The 21,172-nt window shown below is 34.9% G+C and overlaps 1 protein-coding gene across 1 annotated transcript in view; it reads right to left on the minus strand.

Moving 5' to 3' along the window:
* Positions 1 to 1,096: 1,096 nt before the first annotated feature.
* The window catches only part of Pigk (phosphatidylinositol glycan anchor biosynthesis class K), a 96,759-nt gene continuing 76,683 nt past the window's right edge, over positions 1,097 to 21,172 (minus strand). Inside the window, exon 11 of the mRNA XM_004841422.3 lies at positions 1,097 to 4,556. Within this exon, the coding sequence (XP_004841479.1) occupies positions 4,440 to 4,556 (117 nt within the window). The 3' untranslated portion in view covers positions 1,097 to 4,439. The remainder of the gene's footprint in view (positions 4,557 to 21,172) is intronic.

Consider the following 21,172-nt stretch of genomic DNA (forward strand, 5'->3'; position numbering starts at 1 on the left):
CCAATCACTTCCCAAAAGCCTATGAGCTGGACTTTAGGGAATATTTTAGATTTAAACAATAATATGTATATAAAATTAATCAATTCTTTCACAGGACTTTTAGAATTGGAGTTAAATAAGAGTAATTTTGCACTCTCTTGTAATAGAAACACAGGATATGGGGTTTTATAGTTATCACTCTGAGAAAGCCAGTTTCCAGGAAGAATAAAAGTAGGAAAAAGAGAATCCAGGTATGCGATATTTTAAGATCCCTCCAGAAAATTCCTCTCTTAGCCTACACTTGTTCTAGTTGAGCTTTTATCATTTGAGACTAAAAATGTCCTAACATGGAGTTGGGGAAGGAGATGTCTTTTGGAAATGCAGTATCCACTGTCCTAAAGTACTGGATTATTGACCTCATGTCTAGGACCTGGGAGAGAGGATACAGTGTCCATTAAAACATGCCAAATGTGTTTACAACATGTAGAGACAAGGCACTAGAAAACTAAGACAAAGGGGAAAACAAGGAAAATCTCAACCTGCCTAAAATAGGAAAGAAAACAAGACCAACAAACAGAAAAGAGGCAAGAGTCTGTGGACTGAAATTGTCAGACAAGGTTAAAAGGATATGGGGGGAAAAAAGCCCTGTGCCTAGCTAATGTTCTTTTTCTTTTTTAAGATGAGTCTCAATATGCTGCCGAAGTGACACTCCTGCTTCAGCCTCCCAAGCAGTGGGACTACAGGTGCACACTCCATGTCTGGCTAAAGCTGATGTTTCTTTGAAGAGTGAGCAGCCTCTGAGCTGAATGGAGATTAAAAACAAGACAAGTAGAGTACTGCTCAGCAAACAACAAATCACTGACCTTTCTTATATAGTTGGCACTGGGTGATATGCTGTCTACCTTAGACCTTATTTAATGACTGCTAAGAAAGTGTACTCCATTGCTCATGAGTTATCACTAAAACTCTGGTACAGCCAGAACTTCCACCTTCAGATCACTCCTGCATGGTCAACCATAGGACAGGGTGAACCTCAGCCAAATGTGAAAGTCCTCTCAAGTCGCTGAGATAGCAAGCAACACTGATGAGACAAGAATGAAAGAACCAACAGCCCATGTTTGGAATAAGTCAATTTTTAATTACGTTTCTGGGTCACACTTTCATTTGTATCAATCTCATTATTCTACAGTCCACACAGTTAGACAAAATATTTTAGAGCACTTTTCCAAAATAGCAAAATTTTTGCACCAAAAGAAAAAAATGCTAGTTACAACCAGTGTGTAACATCCAAGGACTGAAAGACCTTCTTGTTTAAGCAGCAGGTACCCGAGGACAGAGGTTAGGCAGCAGCAGAATCACAATGCTGGACACAATTTTACTTGTGTGTGTTAAGTGCCCTTGGGTTTGAAATGTAGCAATGAAGTAATGAGGCTGACGCTATACAGCAAAAATGGACACTGATCTCATCATTTCATAGCTATACCTTGTGGTATGTTTACAAATTATTTCTTTCACAAGTTAAAACATTACCTGCTACAATGGGCTTAATTTTGGTAAAATCAACTGAAAAAGGTTCTATGTTAATGCAACATTTGTTGTAAAGATTCATTAGTCAAAATTTCAAATGATAATTCCCACAGTGAGTGTAACTCTGCTCTATAACATACATAATGGAAGAAATGCTAACAATGTATACCACCGGAGAAAATACTCAGTAAGCAGAAACAACCTGAGTTACGCTTGTTATGGGAGTCATCCCTTTTGACTAGCTGAGAATACATAAGAATTGAAACCATACATGCATGCATTATTTTTTCACTTAATTCTAATTTTTCTGATCCGATTCAATCAGTGTTATATCTAAAATCCACTTTTCCTTTCACAAACTGCAAATCTATTGTCTTTTGTAATTTTGAAATCCACATCATTTAGTTTCTTTCTCTCACCCAGGCTGCCTTTGCAGCATGGCATCATTATACCCTGGCCCTTCCTGCGATGTCAGAAATGTCTGCTGGGATCCACTTATCTCCATCCCTTTTCTCCCTGAAGGACACTAGGGGGGAGGAGAACACGAGCGCCCACGAGAACAAGACTCACACTGAGTCATTTAAAAAGGTAAGCTAGTGCAACAGGAGAGGAACACTGTCACCATTAACTCCCCCCTTGGAATTTTCCTAGGCAGAAAAGAGAACAATGTCACCATATATTTACAATTTCCAAAATGTTTAGTTATAACATTATCTCATCTCATTCTCATCACACTACCGTAAGAAAAAACACACAAAAAATACTTTTCATTGTTCAACTCCTTGTGACTTAAGTAGAATATATTTAACAATGTGCTTTTATATTATCATCAAAAGTCTGGGCCATTTAATTATACTTAAAGATTTTCTAAATATACTCATTTATACATGCAGAAGATTTACTTATTATTGAGGCAGAATATACTTTCTGTAAAAAAGATTATGGTTAGAAGCTAAACTTTAATATATTTTGAGCATTTTAACTATATTCTGAAAATTCAATAGTGAAAGAGAAAAAATAATTGCCCTTTGAAACTCTGTCTAGGCAAAATTAATCCTGTACATTATATACAGTATTACTTTTCCCAGTTTGGTTTTAACTAAGAAGGGCACCTTACACAACCTCAGAAGAGGAATCTTTTTACTTTGCAGCAGTCTTTTACCATTAGGGTACGTTTCATTATATTCAAACTAAATTACTTTGGCTCAGGAACAAACATAATTCCTCTGCCACTCTAAATAGCTCCACCCCACCATCATGTTCATGACCTTGTGCGAGTGCCTGGAGGGTGACGGGGTCAAACTTCTTTGTCTCTTAGCACTACTATGTAAGGCTACTCAAATTTTACATTATTTTCCTTCCTTTCTATGTACTAGATAAAAATTTCCTTCTTCATTAACATTGTGCACCAATAGAAAGATCAATTAAAATAAACACACAGCTGGCCAAAACCCTCAAAATCATTTGTTTTTAACTGGGGAGATAACACAAGTCAATGCTTTGCCTATGAAAGTATGGTAATTTTGCATGTAACTAAAGGACGTTTTACATGATAAAGGTGAACAAATCCTAAGGGATAGTAACTTCAAGAGGTTTTACTGCAGAGAGTTAACTTCTTAATGTTACCTACAATTATAAAACAGATCTTTCCAATAAAAAAAAATGAACACACAAGTTTTGGATAAATACATGAGGGTGTCCTCTGAGACATAAATACTGAGTTTGCAGGCATTTCCCTAACTTAAACATAAACATCCAAAAAGAAACAATACCTGGATTGATCGCAAAGAACAATCTCAGTACTATTTCCAGTCATGAGAAAGATGTGAAGATGGATGGTAGGCTGAAAAAATCCATGACAGGTAAAAGCTCTTGCGTGTTGCCAAAGACCAGGAGCACACTTACTGCCTTATATGAATTCTCCTCAGACACACATGAAGGCAGTGCCATGCAGGCCATCCACTTTATGGGACTGTGCTCAGGGAAAGTGTAGGTGCAGCCTGTGGGCAAAGTGTATCTTAAACAGAATGTAATAAAGTCCTTAACGGCTCTCTCTTTCAAGGTGAAAACTGAAGAGGAAGTGATCGATTCTAGTGGATCACAGAATGGTTGGAAATAAAAAATAACACAGTGAGTTTCTTTGAGCCATCAATATGAGAAATTCTCAATGACCTAACACTTTCCAGATAAACTGACACCAAATAAAGTCCTTGAAACTGTTGGTATCATCAATTAAGACACAATTTTTTATCTTTACTTATATTTAAAGCTGCAGAATTCCAGGAGAGACTGACAGAAATATAAAAATATATTAAGAGAATGAACCAAAAGAAAACATTGAAAACAAGGTATGTGGCCAAACAATAGAAGACTATCAAACAAATTATTATATATTAATACAGTGGTTACTCCGCAATCATTTATATCATATTCTTGAAAAGTACCCAAGGAGAGGGAAAAGGTTGATAATATAAAATGAAAAGAGAGGTCATAAAATGTTATATTCTACATGGTCTCCATTTTGAGGAAAATATGTACATAAATAAATAAAAATATTGGGAGGATATACACAAAATTACCAACAGAAGTTACCTCTTTCAGTGAGAAATTAATGTTTTCACAAGTTTTTTCTTTTGCAAATGAAAAGAAGAGGAAATGGCTATTTTCAAAAATAAGCAATCACTATATCCAGGTCTCTTTATTCCATTTTTTCATAACACACAAAATGAAAACCTGAAATATATTTAGTGGCCAGTAAGCACTTGCAATTAACAATTATTTTTACTTAAGGCAGGTATAAACTCAATAGTTTATTAAAATTTAATTTCCTTATACTTTTTTCCAACTTACATGAGAGTAAAGTATTTGTAAAAACATGAATTTTTATCCAAGGTCAAAATCTTCCATATATTCTTCTTCAGACATCCTGGAGTCTAAAAAATAAACTTCATATGCTTGATTCCATATGTTTTAAAAAAAACCATGATAATGAGTGCCCACAATCCCAGGATAAAGCCACCCGGAGGATGCCAATCTTTCAGCTTTGGTTTCTGCAAAACAAGAAAACATGGTCAATTTAACAACAGGCAAATAATTCAGCAATGGATAAAGCAAATACTGACAGAAGAGAGAAGTTTCACTGGTTGTGTTCTCAGGGGGAGTAAATGTGGCCAAATTAAATGGAATAACAACAATGATAAAGACTCAAACAGGGTAAATTGTGCACATTTAGCTCACATTCTTTTTCCTCAGTGGTTGCCTGCCCAAGCCAATCATCTCATCTCTTCACCCAAGTTACTCTCTCATCTAACGATCCTCACTCTGAATTCATATACTCATGAGTTTTTCCAGGTTTATGTCTTTATTAAACTATAGTTCCACAAGGGCCATCTCGCTCTGTTCCCAGTATAGACCTGCCACCACATAGGAGCCACTCATCCATCACACCGAAGAAGTCCCTGGAAGAACAAATGCTGCCCAACTCCAGTCATTCACTCAGACATTCAGCAATCACTTGGGAGCCAGGGTTTGGGGTCATGTCTTTTCTCCCTTGATGTAGAATGTTCCATACCTCACTGTGCCTATTCAAAACTTGCTAACTCAAATGATGCCAACTCCTCCAGATTTTCCCAGCTGAAAATACTCTTTTTTTGGAATTCTCATGATATCTGTACTCCTTCAACTGTTAACTCCATTAAACTTGCTAAGGTCAAAGTCCATCTGAGTCCACTTTACCTGCCCTTCTCCAGTCCCCACCCAGTAACACCCAGCCACGGGTCTTGCATGATTCTTTGTCCAGCGAAGTCTAGTCCTCCCTGGTTAGGCTGTCACTATGGCCCTGTAACTGGTAGCTCATGACTATGACCGCTTCATGAGTCTACTTACTGAATTACTAGCCGAAACTCTAATGGTTATGGTATAGGAATTAAATTTTATCATTTCAAAATTAACTTGTCAAACTGAAAGGAGAGAAATTCTAATTTGAATCCTAACGGAAGCGTTTGGGGGGCTTTTAATCAAATGCACACTATGACCTGAACTGACAATATTGTTTACAGTAGTTACATCCATCTTCATTCCTCTGGCTATGCTCACCTTCGACCAGGCCACCCAGAAAACACCCCAAAATATTATTCAAAAATATTGAACTCAATTTTCCTCATGTTTCTTTCTAGTCAAAAGTCTGTAATCTTCTGGTCATATGTGTGACGAGGAAGATGACAAGTCTTTGCCCTCTAGTACTTTACAATTATGCTAGGTACAACAATTCTCAAACCATTCAAATAGCACAGCTTTTGGAAGTCACAGTGCTCTCTGTGCAACACTGTGGCAAATCTTAATTTCAGTAGAAAATCTAGATTAATTAACACAAGGCACAGTTACATTAGGTAATGTAAATATAATCATAACTATGTTCCAAAGAAAAAGTAAGAACACGAACTAAACATGACTATTACTTTTTTTCTTGTCTGTTTTCTATCAGACAAACAACTAGTAAGTGAAAAGGTTGAAAAAGACCAAAAATTACTTTTCCACGGACTGGAAAAAGATTACTACTGTACATTATTAGTAGAAGCAGTGCACCTTTATACAATAGCCTGCAGATGTCCCCAGGGAGCTCAGTTTAAGAGCACTGACCTGGTTAAAATGAGTTTCTGATTTTCCCTAACCAGGAGTCTCTGAATTATATGGGAATTGAAAATACAGATGTTGCTGTTGCTGCCACCACTACTACTACTACTACTATAGTGAAATTAATTAAATACTGTCACAATGCATTCAGGTAAACACTTAATTGAGAAGAACAGGTGATAGACAATTGTTCTATAAACCAAATTAATGAGCTTCAGTGGTAAGAGTTCAGGAGGTGTTTAAATCAAGTCATGTTTAAAGAAAAAGGGTGAATGTCATTTAAGCCCTATAAGAGATTACAGAAATATTAATCAAGTAGTGAACAGTGAATAGCAAAGTGTACTTCTGCTGTGGCAGAAATTCTAGTTACTTTCCGATGAGATAGATTCTCTGAGGTTGCAATTGTACCATTAGATCTTAAACTACCATCCAGAAATGTCTGCCAGAGATAAGACGATGAAAAACAAAACTAGCATCTTTGGAAGAAACTACAGTTTCTCCAAAGAATCAACAGTTAGCCCTGTGGTCGGTTACTCCAAGCTGGCCTGGAGAACTGTGGAGCCCTCTTCCTGGTCCCTGAGTCTCCTTGCCGGTAACGTGTCTCCTGTCCAAACCACCGATCCCCAAGAGAGGACCAGAGAGAAAGGCAAACTGCTAGAACTGTGGCTTCCCAAGAGCAGATTTTGACAGTAATATTAGAGGACTGAGAAATATATATAACTATAAAGATTATGATAGAACGGTGCATTTATTCACCTTGTAACAATGTTGCAGAAGCCAAAGAGGCAGCAGATCTCAGCATTTCAGAAACTGTTGCTTGCAGGCTGGGGATTTAGCTCAGTGGTGCCGCAGCCTGCCTTGCAAGCGCAAGGTCCTGAGTTCAATCTCCAATACCAAAAACAAAAAACTGCTATTTGCAGCTGCTACAGTTTTTCTTGTATATTCATTACATCCTTTTGATTAATAAAAGTGGAAAATGCATTAATTACATGTACTTCACGCTCAGTTTAAGAAAGCATCTAAACAGAGTCCCCCCTTGTAGCCTTTCCACATTTCTTACAGCAATCCATAAAAAAGCTCAGAAAAAGACAAGAAACTCTACCAAAATGAAGTTCCCCCCTGAAGAAAAACCTCAGATAATTTCACTATCTGAAAGTTCTGGAAAGAAGATCTAAAACCAAGTTCATGGTGGGTGCAGTTTTCTAATTGTTACGTACCATGCAAATGACTGCTTTGCTCTGGGAAACACAGTAATTCTGCTGCTGGGATAGAGACTGACCTGCTCCCTTTTTCTGCCTGCAGTTTAGTAGGCACAACACTTAAACAGTAGAAAGATAGGTTTATGAGGTAGTCAGAGTCAGGTAACTCAATTGCAACCTCTCTGGTGGCACCCTTCTTCATCTTCCATTTAAATATAATCCCAGTAAATGATATTACAGAGGTCAGGGGCACTGAACATGGTTCTCTGCATCCTAGAAGATAAAATGTCTACATGAAAGCTCTACAGAGAGGGAGAAATACAGGGGCAACTTTACAGGGAGTGCATGTTAGGAAATATGGTTTTCCATATATTTCACCTTTTTAAAAAGTGCCCTCAAACCAGGCACAAGTGGGAAGGTAGCATATGAACCTAGCTTAGTTCAGCAAAGCCACACTTGATGGCTGCCTCTCAGTCACTGGAACAGTATGACAACTGATCTGATGCAGGTTAGAGAAGACATTCACACCTATGTGGACAGCAAGAAGCATCCACATACCCTATGGCAAATAACAAGAACATCCATAGAAAAAGCAAAAACCAAGGTGAACTCTATGAGGAAAAATACCCCAAACATGAAGAAATTACACCTTGACAATGCAGAGAAGATATATCTGAATAAGATGTAATAAGCAACCAAAATATAATTTTAGAAAACTTATTTATGGCATGGTTTCAAATAATGATACACAAGCAACCAAAAATTAAAAAATAATACAAAGGGCCAGGGATGTAGCTCAGTGGCACTGTGTCTCCCTGGCAAGCACAAGGTCCTGAGTTTGATCCCCGGTACCAAAAAATAAAAAAAGAATACAAGATACAAAGACATAGATACAAGACATAGAATACAAGATACAAAGGCTGAGATAAAAAGGAAGCTGGGTAATATCATGGTGTTCTAAGCACATCTTTGAGTCTTTCCTTCCCCAGATGTGTTAGGTTGATGGCAAACATGGCCCCAGTTCTCCATACTCCTTGTGTCCATATCCCCTGCACTATAGCTTTGTAGCAGCTAACATCAAGAGGTGAGTGCATATCCCTAACCCTGAATCAGTTGGTCTAGTAGTTTCTTTTGGCCACCAGAATGTAAGCCAAGTACCAGTGCAGTCCAGGTCCTTGCTTCTGCTACCACCGTGAGAACAAGCCTACACTTCTAGAGGAAGAGGCATCTTTTGGACGAGAATGGAGGTCCCCCTGGCCAATAACCAGCCAACTCCCAGCAGGGCCACCTAACTCAGAGTTGACTCAAGAGGAAACCAGCTGAGAACAAAAGAACTGCTCAGCTAAACTCAGCCTAAACTGCCAACCTGCAGAATTATGAATCAAATAAATCAGTGATGTTTTAAGTTTTGGAGTGGTTTGTTATGTATCAAAAGCTTTGAAATCTATCTCCTAAATGGCAATTAATATGGAAAGGAAAAACCTTGATTCTTAAAATCATAATACAATACAGTATTCCCATCTACAAACTGTAGCTTCAGGTTTTTGCAACAATGGTATAAATAAGAACAGTGTGAAGGGAAGCTCAGTAGTCGATCCGTTGTCCATTATGAATTTTGTTGGCATGGGAAGGTTTGTCAAGATAATCCCTTCTGATGTTCCTAGGGTAAGAAATCACTCCTCATTACCAGGTCAGAGTTAAAGTCCAAAAAGCAAGAACTTCCACTCGAACAGCATTTACCATTGGCCTCTAATGTCACCCACATACAATGCCTGCTGCACTGTCTTCCAGAGGTAGCTTCTCAAATGTCCTCTGCTCTCCTCTTCACTGAAGGCCTCTGCATGCTGCTCACCACTAGCTCTCCCTTACAGTTTTCCTGGAAAGAGATCCCAGCTACCACCATGCCAGAAACTCTTTTCTCAGGAAATGAAGTAGGGAAATCTGGAGACTTAACTCACTCAGCTTCCCTGTAGCTTCCCTCCTAATCCCAACTACGGTCTAGATCTAAAATCTGGTTGTCTTGTTCTGTTGTTGTTGTTGTTGTTGTTTTGGTTTTTTGGTGCTGAGGACTGAACCCAGGGCCTCAGGGTCATAATGTAAATTAGTACAGCCACTATGGAAATCAGTATGAAAGTTACTCAAAAAACAAATAATAATAGAGTTACTGTTTGATCCAGCTATACCACTTCCCTGGTATATACTTGAAGGAATTAGTCAGCATACTATAGGAATGCCTTTAACATACTCATGTTTACTGTGGCACAATTCACAACAGCCAAGACATGAAACCACTAGATGCCCATCACCAGATGAATGGATAAATAAAATGTGACTATAAACACACACATATATACATATAAAGGAAATTTTTCATTTGCAGAAAAGTGGATGGAACTGGAACCCATCATGTTAAGCAAAACAATCCAGATTCGAAAAGACAAGTATGGAATGTTCTTCCTAATATGTGGAATTTAAAAAGATGACATGAAAGTAGAAGGGAGACTATTATTAGACAAGAGGAAGGAAATGGGATGTATGTGTAAGGCTATGAGGGCGAATGAATATGGTCGAAATATATACATTGAAACCTAATGAAAAAGATTCACTAATAAAAATTAAAATAAAACAAGTTTAAAAAATAAAGTCTGGTTCCCTTCAGTTTAAAGTTACCAACGAGTGGTAATCAGATGTTGCCCCATGCTGGACAAACAGCCATCTCCAAATATCTTTATGCAAATTATCTATGATAAATTGACAAAGTAGTTAATTCAATCTTGGATAATTAAGGATGATTTGTTTCCAATCATGACTTTAGTTTTCAAAGAAAGTTGATTTTAGTTTTTCTTTACTTATGATTTTAGCTTTCTTGTGACCAAAAAAAAAAAAAGCCTACTATTAACATTATTAGTCAATGCTACTCTGCAATTTCTGGTCAATCCAGAAACAACTCTTGGGAAGAAAAAGTAAACTTTCATTATTTGCATAATTATAATCTGATATCCACAAACTAAACTTTATAAAATCAACTTCAATGAGTATTGAGAATAAAGACCTCAAATTTGAGGTAAATACTTTAAAAATAACACCCTTCAATTATGTCAATAAATGAGTCTGCAAATGAAAAAAAAAATCATTCACAACAGCAATAAAAATATAAAACAACTAGGAATACTTATAGCATGAAATGTCAGGTAAAAAATTTATTTACAGAAAGAAGTAAGCAGTGAGGAATATCACAGTAAGGTTAAGAAACAATGTGGTTTGATGCAAGAACAGAAAGATGAATAAAATGGAATGGAATGGAATGGAATGGAAAGCAGGCTTACAGCCCGGTGGGTACATATAATTTATTTATGTTGAAAGAGCTGTCACAAGTCAATGGGCAAAAGGATATTTCATTTTGTTTCTTACTCAATACTATAAAAAACAAAATATATTTTAGGTAATTTATAATTAAATGCTAGCACAGATGAAAAAGAGATAAAATGTAGGAAAATATATACACAATAAAGAGATTTATAAGCCTAAACTCAATAAATAAAAGTAAGAAAGAAAAAGTAGGGAGATTTTTAAAATAAGTTTCGAAAGACTTGTATTTCATAAAAGATATAAATCAAATTAAAAGGCAAATAAATGGGAAAATGTGACAGAAAAGGAGATAAATTCAGCACATTAAAATTTCCCCAAATCAACAAGACACAAGGCTTTATCAATGGATGGGAAAGGAAAATAAAATTTTCACACAAAAAAATTATACATGGCTAATTCACATTTGAAAGTTTTAATAGTCTTAATCATAACTATATCAAATATTTCTTCTTTTTAAAATTAAACTACTAAATTAGGATGGCTGACATTTCAGAGAAGCAATCTATGCTCAGAGATCTTTAAACACTTCATTTCTTCACTCCTAGGATCACTAACACTCCCAAGGGCTATAGTAATTTGGAAATGCTGACAAAGGTTCCACACAAAGATTTTTGTCTCAGTGTTATCTACATAACAAAAAAGAAAATAATATATAAATAATAATATTGGAAATACTATACATCCATATATTAAACATTCCTCCAAAGTGATTTCAAACAATTATAACAATGTGAAGAGGTGCTTATCCTATAAAATAAGGAAAAAACATGATGCAAATTGAATGGGAAATATGATCTGTAGTTCTATAAAAATATTTAAAGAAGGAAAATATGTTCACCTTAGTAATGTTTCTCTGGGGGAAGTAGATTAGAGGTGTATTTTAACCTCTCTATTTTTATCTAGACTTTTGAAAAAAACATACATATATAATGGTATGCACTTCTTTAATTGTTTTCAGGGAAAAAGAGAGGTATACAGAAAAAATTTTATTAAAAATCTACCTAGATGAGCCTTCTCATATTTTTTTCTAAATTGGGAGGTTCGTGGCAATAACACTGTTAGCATTTGATATACTACTTTAACAAAAAGAAACATGAATAGCATGACAGCAACATAATAAAGTGCTTTTTATGAATGTGTTTAATGATATTGCTGCCGTTTAACAATACTGCTATTTTAAAAACAACTATATGTAACATTTTAGACATTCTACAATGATTTTACTTACAATCAAGTGACAGATTGGTATAATTATTGCATTTTGCACTACAGATGTATTTTAGGTAAGTTCATATTAAAGTATATGTTATAATTTCATTTGTATCCATTAAAGCTTCTTATAAAATGACTGATTTTATGTAGTTAAAGTACTCTGCTAGCTGCTATTAAATCTACTCCTCTTTTTTTAACCTTTCATAATAACAGCTATAATGCAAAGGTGAAAAGCATACACAGAGTATTGCAATGTGTCATGAGCAAACACTTAAAAGCTCGAGGGCTACCTATCACTGAAATGCTTTCATACTTCAAATTTAAAAAGGCAGGTAACTAAGCAACACTGCATTTCTGATTGTGAGCAGTACTGAGTCCCCTTTTCATGTTGCTAGGAGAACATTACCATAGAACTTCAAAATACTTGAGAGAGCACAGAGCTAAGTATTAAGATTATGCAAAAGGGGAGAAACAATTTTTTAAATTGTATAAATTCATTAGTAAGCAAATAGAAAAATTTTTTAAGTTTCCACAAGATTCTTTCCTTAAAGTTTAATGAGCAGTTCAGTTATAAGAAAACATTTACAGAACAATCTACTAAGGTTATAATTATTTCAGAAAATAACTATTTTCAAGTATCTAATGAGTGACAGCTTATTAGTATTTCCAGTCCATTTCTTATATATAAAAACAATTTGCCAGGGGTGGTGGTACACACCTGTAAGTAATCCTAGCACTAGGGAAGCTGAGGCAGGAGGATTGCCATGAGTTTAAGGCCAGCCTGGACTACATAGTGAATTAAAGATCAGCCCAAAGTATACAGTGAGACTCTGTCTCAAAAAAGAAAAATAACTTCAAAATAAAAGTAATCTGTATTCATCAAACTATATTAATAATCTAAGTCAAACTCTGGTAGGCAGAATCCTAATATAACCTCCAAGACTCCCTCTCCCTGATGTCCATGGCCTATAGACTACCTGCTCCTTGAGTTTGGACAGTGAATATGATGAAATAGCAAATCCATCAGGGGGCTGCATTACAGAGTCAAGAAGAGGAGATTCTGAGGATTCAAGAAGGTCTCTCTAATCAGCTGACTTTCAGCTAATCAAAAGGAGAGCACCCGGGGCTGAGACGGAGGACCAGGTGGGAAGGAAGGGGCTGACTTTAAAAGAAAGTCTATTATTCGTTCTAACAATTGGTACATTTTAGGTATACAATATAATGACATTCATCATTGGAAATTTGCACCTTTACATAGTCTCTCTTGGTTGTTAAAATGGAAATAAAGTCCTTGTAAATAGGGAAGGGTAGAAGGGGTGAAGGGAGGGCTAGGAATGGGGAAAAAATAAGAACCAAGATGCATTATATAAAGGTACAATTCCCAATGAGAAATATAATTGTGTTGTATACCTACAATGTACCAATAAAAGAATTTAATAAAAAAAAAAAAGAAAGTCTAGACATCAGAGGCAGAACGGGGGCGGAGGGGGCCTCTAATATATGCTGTAGCGTCGACCGTGGCAGGGAACAGCACACCACCTCTAGAGCTGAGGACCTCGGTCCCACAACCACAAGCTCAGAAGCAAGAGCTCGGAAGACAGCAAGTCCCTGGACTTCAGGAGAGGCTGCAGCCCAGGGTGGCTCCCTGAGCAGAGGAGCCAGTGTAGCCTTGTCTGTGCTCCTGACCCACAGAAACTGTAAGAGCAGATGGCTTTCAATCACTGAATTAGTACAGAGCAATAGAAAGCTAATTCACAAACTAACTTTTCAAACTTGGATGAATAAACAATACATTAATTGGCCAGAAAACTATTTATTATGTCTGACACCTGTTTCTTGTGTGGAATAACCCTAAAAGTTATGATACTCACTTTACATTTTAAAAATATAAAGAATAAAACCCTTCAGTCTTTCTTCTCTTCCGTATCTAGTTATCTCTAAGCCCTAGCTCAAATGTTATCTCCCAATAAAAATTAATTTCTTCTCCACTGGGTGATATTTGGTTTATATCTTATACTATAATTTATTAATTGATTCCACTATATTTTGATCTGTAATACTTTTGGACCTTATCAAGGTCTCATAAGCCTTGAATACAATAAGGCAAGTGATCTGTCTTAGTTATATATTATTTTTTCCTTTTGAAAATAAAACATACAATTTTCAAACACAAATTATCATTTTTCAATGCAAATTTATTAGCTTATGCTCTGAGTTCTAGGATTTAAGAAAAAAATTAAAAATTATAATAAACAACACAACCTATTTTGGGAATTCAAAGTGAGAACTCTTCAGTTAAAAATATTATTTTAGAGCCAGGGATTTAGCTCAGTGGTTCCATCACCTGCCTTACAAATGCAAGGTCCCAAGTTCAATCCCCGGTACCAAAAAAAAATTATTTAAAAAATGTTTAAAACAATTTGAGTTTGAAATAAAGGAATCTGTTTGGCAAGAAAAATAATCCATTGTTCCCCCATATAATAAAGTTTTATATATTAACAGTGTTATCTCTGTCTCTGCAATCAAGTTACACATCCAGCTATGAAGGACTAAATGCTACAGGAATTATCTGTCAGAGAAAAGCCAAGAATACTAGTAACTTTTCAAATGTGTGAAGATGACTGGTAGATAGAACCAGGGTTGGACTTGTTTTATGGAGCCTTTAGTGCCAGAAATAAAATGTGGGAGTGGAAAGTATAAGAGACTCTCCAATTAAATATGAGAATTTTCCAGCAAAGTAGCCCTCAAAAAGAACATGCTACTGTGAAGGGTAGGAGAGGACTCTCCATAGTTTAGGGACGTCTTCATCTACTATAGACAACCTTCATTCAGTAGGATTCAATCTAAGAGACTCCAGGATAGGATGGAGTTTTTAAAAACCTAGAGAATCTTCTAAGATTGAGACATGATTCTATCAAAGTATTTTGCATACTATTAGGTTATTTATGATTTTAACCCACAAGGAAATGTGGGTTCTCATGCTGATAAGAAACATGTCAATTACTTATCACAATTCACTCCACCTAAAAACCCAAACAGTCCATTAAAACTACGCTTTATACACTACCAGAAGAAAAACCACTAACACATCAAGAATAAATAACACCTGTCACCAGTTGTATAACCATTCCTAAGTGGGTAAACAGTTAAGGAAAAAATTTAAATGACTATAATGGGCTCTGCTACTTTCCTGTTTAAACAAAGTTAAATTCCAACTTGTTGTTTTTAGGTAGAATTTTCATAACTTCTGTAATGTGGGTTTCCCAAGAGAATCATCCTAATGTTTTCAGGTGTACAAGTCTGAGTCCTGTGACTTCTCTTAGAGACATAGTCTGGAGAACAAATCAGTATGCTTCCCGCTTAAGCTTAAACTGAAATCATTCTTGGGAGAAACAATTTAATTTTAGTCAAATTAATTTTTGGTGCTCTATTTACCTGTATCAAAAAAGAACACAGACTAAATTCCTTTTAAATTAAATTATCTAAAGTTTGACAAAATAAAGTTATTTTTAGTCATGGAAGTCATTATAAAAATGTCTAACATATTTTTACAAAAAAAAAAAAACAAATCTTGTAATTATTTTTCTCTGCTCTACTTACAATGATCTTTCCTGTCTTCTACCTGGTTCAATCAATGAAATGCTCTTAAATCACCCTTTTCTATTTTTATACTTGTTGAAGACAGTAAGGTAAGGCTTACAATACATTGCAAGTATTTCTTTACCAGAGGCAGACAGAGCCAACTAAAATGCACCAGGAAAAAAGTAAAATATGAAGCCTAAAAATTCTAAAAAAATAATTGCTGAAATGTAGATTAAATCTACTGTATTACACTTTTCACAATTTTAGTTATAACAGATAGCTATTTAACAGAAGGAAAAAATTCGTACTACCTAACAAACCATTTACAATTTGACATCTCTCTCTAACAATGTTCACACTGAATAGCACTACCTGAAGGTAGGCATGTTTAATTATTTCACAAAACGTCTGTTGGCATCTTTTAAACTAGAAGCTTCTTAATCAAAATTAGGTAACATCCATCTGTTTTCACAAGGTATCGACAGCCTTGAATATAGAACTGGCCAATCAAAACAATACACAAAACAGAAAAATTAAATATACTGATTAGACACCGGTGAATACATATGAATGAATAAAGTAAAACAAATAATCTTTTTCAAAACATCTATGTTTCTGTAAAATTACCAGAAATCATAATCTGAGCTAACTGAAATACATATACTACCAAATATGATTGGTTAAATGAAATGAAAGTTAATCCTGAATGTTAAAAATCAATAACTCATGATATTGATTAATATAAAATAGTAATTTTCTGATATGCAATTACCAATTCTAAAGTGAAAACCTCAATTCTTACTGGGAAACACATTAAAGTGATTTCAGGTCAATTTAGATGACAGATTAAATAACTCCTACTTACACTATTTAGATCTGTTGCAAGTCAGTAACTACCACCAAGTATATAGCATAAAGCTATATCCTTGGAAGGAAATTGTACTTTAATATGTCTACTTTAATATGTCTTCATATATCTATGAAAAATAGATGGGAGGAGAGAGAGAGAATGAGAATCATTCTCTGGCTCTGTTTTCCTTTCTCCTACAGGTCTGGTATGATGCTTGGTGAACACCTGGGTTTGACTGATGTCAAGTTCATTAAGATGACCATATAACAATGAAAGTCAATTGATAAAATAACAATATATTTTTCTTTTCTTTCCACTTTTAACTAAGGTGCTATGATACCTAATTATTGCACTGTAAGTTAACACCTTCCCACTCCGAAGCACAGTTTGGTATAATTAAATACAGAAAAATAAAACATTCTTCCTCTTTGACGTATTTACAAAATTACAATGAGTTTTAAACAATAAAAACTCAATTCAGAGCTGCCATTATGATTCTATCTTGCTATTAATAAAATGAATCCCATTATAAAACATATCTTAATGTCTTGACTATTTATAAGAATATTTTAAAAGAAAGAAAAACTTTCTAACATATTCTCTGTGAAGAACCACCAAAGGCATTTGAAAGATGACTAAGATGTCTTAGTAACCAAGATGATGAAGCTATAATACAAAAGGTGAAAAGTGAATTACAGCCATGTATCTTAATATTCAAAGCAATACAAAGGGTCAAATATCTAATATTCATTAGGGATGTTTGCTTTCTAAATGTGATAGACTCTAAATTACTTTGAGTTGTAAAAGAAATGTGTTTGTCTAGTTGCTTCAAATTACTGATTGTTTTAGCTGTGTGTAGCTAATTCTCAAGTGTTTAGGTCCACTCATGTAAGTTAATGATCAGTAAGGTTCTTTGACACTCATTTTTCTTACAACTTTGGATATTCCAGGTAAAATTTTAAATAAGCAAAGTGATTTCTTAGTATCCTTCCTTATCCCTTTTTGTATTCATATTCCTTCAGATCTCTCCTGTCTCAGCACTATAATGAGGAGCCAAGTACAGTGGGGCATGGAGGAAGAAATTAGGAATAGATGAGGTAGTGAATTTCTTTAGGCCAGTTATTAAATACATGAATACTCATCTGCTGAAGAATACTGAACTAAATCTGTTGATATTTAGTTCTTCCAAAATATGGTTTCAATGAACCAGAACAAGCATTACAACTGTTGATAATTCATTCATCAATTTTTCTGAGGACAAATTTCCTTTGAAAGAGATTTTAAGTGTTCACAAAGAAGAAGTATACCATGGTAGCTATGAATACTGACTGCAGAGTAAAACAGACCTAGATTCCAATTTTGGCTTTGCCACTTACAAGAGGAAAACTTCAGGCAAATTACTTAAATTACTCTGAGCCTCTGTTTATTCATGTGTAAAGTGAGAATGTTAACTTCTTCAATGGTGCCAGTCACTTTCCAATGGTGATGGTGATGATGATGATGAAGAACCAGGAAACATGCTTCTCATTTGTAATACAACAAAAACGCAAAGGAACAGAGGAATTTAGGGTCATATAAGCCATAGAATATTAGAATAAGGGTTATAAATAAGAATAGAATAAGGGTTATAAATCAATTGCATATTAATATTGTGAAAGGCAGAAGGGCGGGGAAGAAGGAAGGCAGAGAAAGGAGAAAAGAGGTAGAGAGGGAGAAAGAAAAAGGGAGCGTGCTCATTTCATTACCTACTCATCAACGTCAACTATTCTCCTTTTTAAAAATCTTTACAAATTTGGTGAAAACAAGAATCTGTTTTTGTTTGAAAAACATACGACTAGTAAGGCTCCCATTTTTCATTTTTAATATAAAATTTAAAATATCAGAAAGTGATATGATGATAAATATATACATGATGCCAGAATTTTCAAACATAATAAAATTGATGAAATACCATTATTGAATTTTTGATTGCTATTTTCAAATAGCTTTCATTTATTCCTTGACAAGTGACATTTTGGGAAGAGACTGTCATAAGTTTTAATATGAAAGCTGAGGTTAACTTATATTAGTTTAAAAACATTTCAAAGTTGATATTAAAAGAATAGCACACAGTCTTCAAGTAGTTTAATTTTCATTACTTGCCTTATAACTTGAATGAAAATAAATGAGCAGTATATTACTTTTCACTACACTTCAGTTGTAAAGTTGCTATGGTTAAGGAAAAGCTCTACAAGATTTTAAAGAAATCCAAGTCAGTCTTTAGGCAGAGAATGATACACAATCAGTACCTTTTTGAGTTTCCAGATATCAATAATTCAATCGGCATATTTTTTAAAAGACGGTATCAGAGTTTCTACCCGATATTTAAATCAACTCTTAGTAATGTATAACTAAAACGGATAGGCATTACTGGAATCAAAAAACATTAAAATGCCAAAATAGCTATAGCAATAAAAACATGAATAATCATTAACAAATTCAGAACCTAAAAATATTACCCCAATCCATGTCATTTAACAACAGGAACTAAAATTGCAGAGTTCAAGACAACATATCAGAATATAGAAAAATGAGCAATGTCAGTTATATGTATTTTGAAATGTCACAATTATGAGATTATACAAATAAAAAATCCTATGGGCAGACATTGCAAATAATTACCAGCAGTAGTTCTCAAAGACAATGGTGCACCAGGATAGTACATGAAGGAGTTGTCCTAGAAACATTATCTCTAAACCCAAAAGGAGTAACAAAGAACAGGTGAAATAAGACTAGGCAAGAAGAGACTCCGGTAGTCCTCTCTAAGCACTACATCTGTAATAATACCTGGCTCTAGAGTAATCTTTTGGGCTGCTTATATGAATAAATGAGAACATCTCACTATTATGTATACTATGAAGAGGTGAAGAGATGCATTTAAAAACAGATCTTTGTAAAAACTAATTCTTTTTTTTTTTTCTAATTCTTTAATTTCATCTGTGACCCATTGATTTGTTCAGGAGGGTGTTATTTAATTTCCATCTATTTATGAAGTTCTTGTGGTTTCTTTTGCCATTTGCATTGCACTATGATCTGGTAATATGCATGGGATAATTTCAATTCCTTTGCATTTACTTAAACATGTTCTATGACCTAGCATGTGGTCTATTTTGGAGAACGTCCCATGTGCAGCTGAGAAGAATGTGTATTCGGATGTTGTGGGGTGGAACACCCTGTAGACATCTACTAAGTCCATCTGTTCAAACATTTAGTTCAGTTCTAATATTTCATTGTTGTTTTTTTGTTTAGTTGATCTGTTTATGACAGTGGGATATTAAGGTCCCCCATTACAACTGTATTAGTGCTTATTTGACTTTTCATGTCTGTTAATATATATTTTTTAAATCTATTGTTCTTTTAATGTTGATTTTATTTTATTGTTGTTATTGTTTCTGGTTTTTTTGGGGTTTTTTGGTACCAGGGATCAAACTCAGGACCTTGTGCTTGGAGGCAGGTGCCGGAACCACCAAGTTAAATCCCCAGCCCTAATATTTGTTTATATACTTGGCTGTGCTAGCATTTGGTGCATATATATATATGATTGTTATCTCTTCCTCTTAGAGTGTTCCCTTTACAAGGATATAGTGACCTTCTTTGTCTCTTTTAATTAATCTTGGCTTGAAATCCACTTTGTCTGCAAATAGAATAGCTACCCCTGCTTTTTTTCTGGGTTCCTGTCACATGGAGTATCATTTTCCATCCTTTGACTTTCAGTCTATGAATTTCTTTTTCAATTAAATGTGTTTCTTACACACAGCATATTGTTGAATCTTGTTTCTTGATCCATTCTGCCATTCTGTTTCTTTTGATTGGTGAATTGGGACCATTAACATTGATGGTTATAACTGATATGTATTGACGTATCCTTGTCATATAATACACTATATTTACAGAGCCAACGACAAAAACCATATGATCATCTCAATAGGCACAGCAAAAGCATTTGACAAAGTCTAACACCCATTCATGATAAAAGAAACCCTACAGAAAATGGGAATAGATGGTCTTTATCTCAATCTGATAAAAGCCATCTATGACAAACCAATAGCCAACATCATGCTAAATAGACAAAAACTAAAAGCTTTCACTGTAAAATCAGGAAAAAGACAAAGATGTCCACTGTCACCACTCTTGTTCAATACAGTTCTGGAAACATTAGCCACATCAATTAGATAAGAGGAAGAAATAAAAGAAATAAGGATAGGAAAGGAAGAAGTTAAATTATCATTATTTGCAGATAACATGACACTCTACATAGAAGACTGCAAAAACTCCACCAAGAGACTTCTAGACTTAATAACCAAATTCAGTAGTATAGCTGGATATAAAGTCAACATTCAAAAATCAATAGCCTTCCTGTACATGAATAACAAACTCACTGGGAGAAGAATTAGAGAAACAATACCTTTTACAATAGCATCCAAAAAAAATGAAATACCTATGAATCAAACAAAGGAAGTTAAAGACCCCTACATTGAAAACTACAGTACTCTGGGCTGGGGATTTAGCTCAGTGGTTCCGGTGCCTGCCTTGCAAATGCAAGGTCCTGAGTTCAATACCCAGTACAAAAAAAAAAACTACAGTACTCTGAAAAGAGAGATCAAAGAGGATATCAGAAAATGGAATGATATCCCTTGTTTTTGGGAAGGAAGAACCAATATACTGAAAATGGCCATGCTTCCAAAACTGTTATACAGATTTAATACAATCCTGACCAAAATTCCAACAGCGTATCTCACAGAATTAGAGAAAACAATTTTATAATTAATGTGGAACCAGAAGA

Source organism: Heterocephalus glaber, unplaced genomic scaffold, assembly GCF_053883595.1.
Source record: "Heterocephalus glaber isolate CG9 unplaced genomic scaffold, H.glaber_assembly_v1.0 deba00001442, whole genome shotgun sequence".
NCBI classification, from domain to species: domain Eukaryota; kingdom Metazoa; phylum Chordata; class Mammalia; order Rodentia; family Bathyergidae; genus Heterocephalus; species Heterocephalus glaber.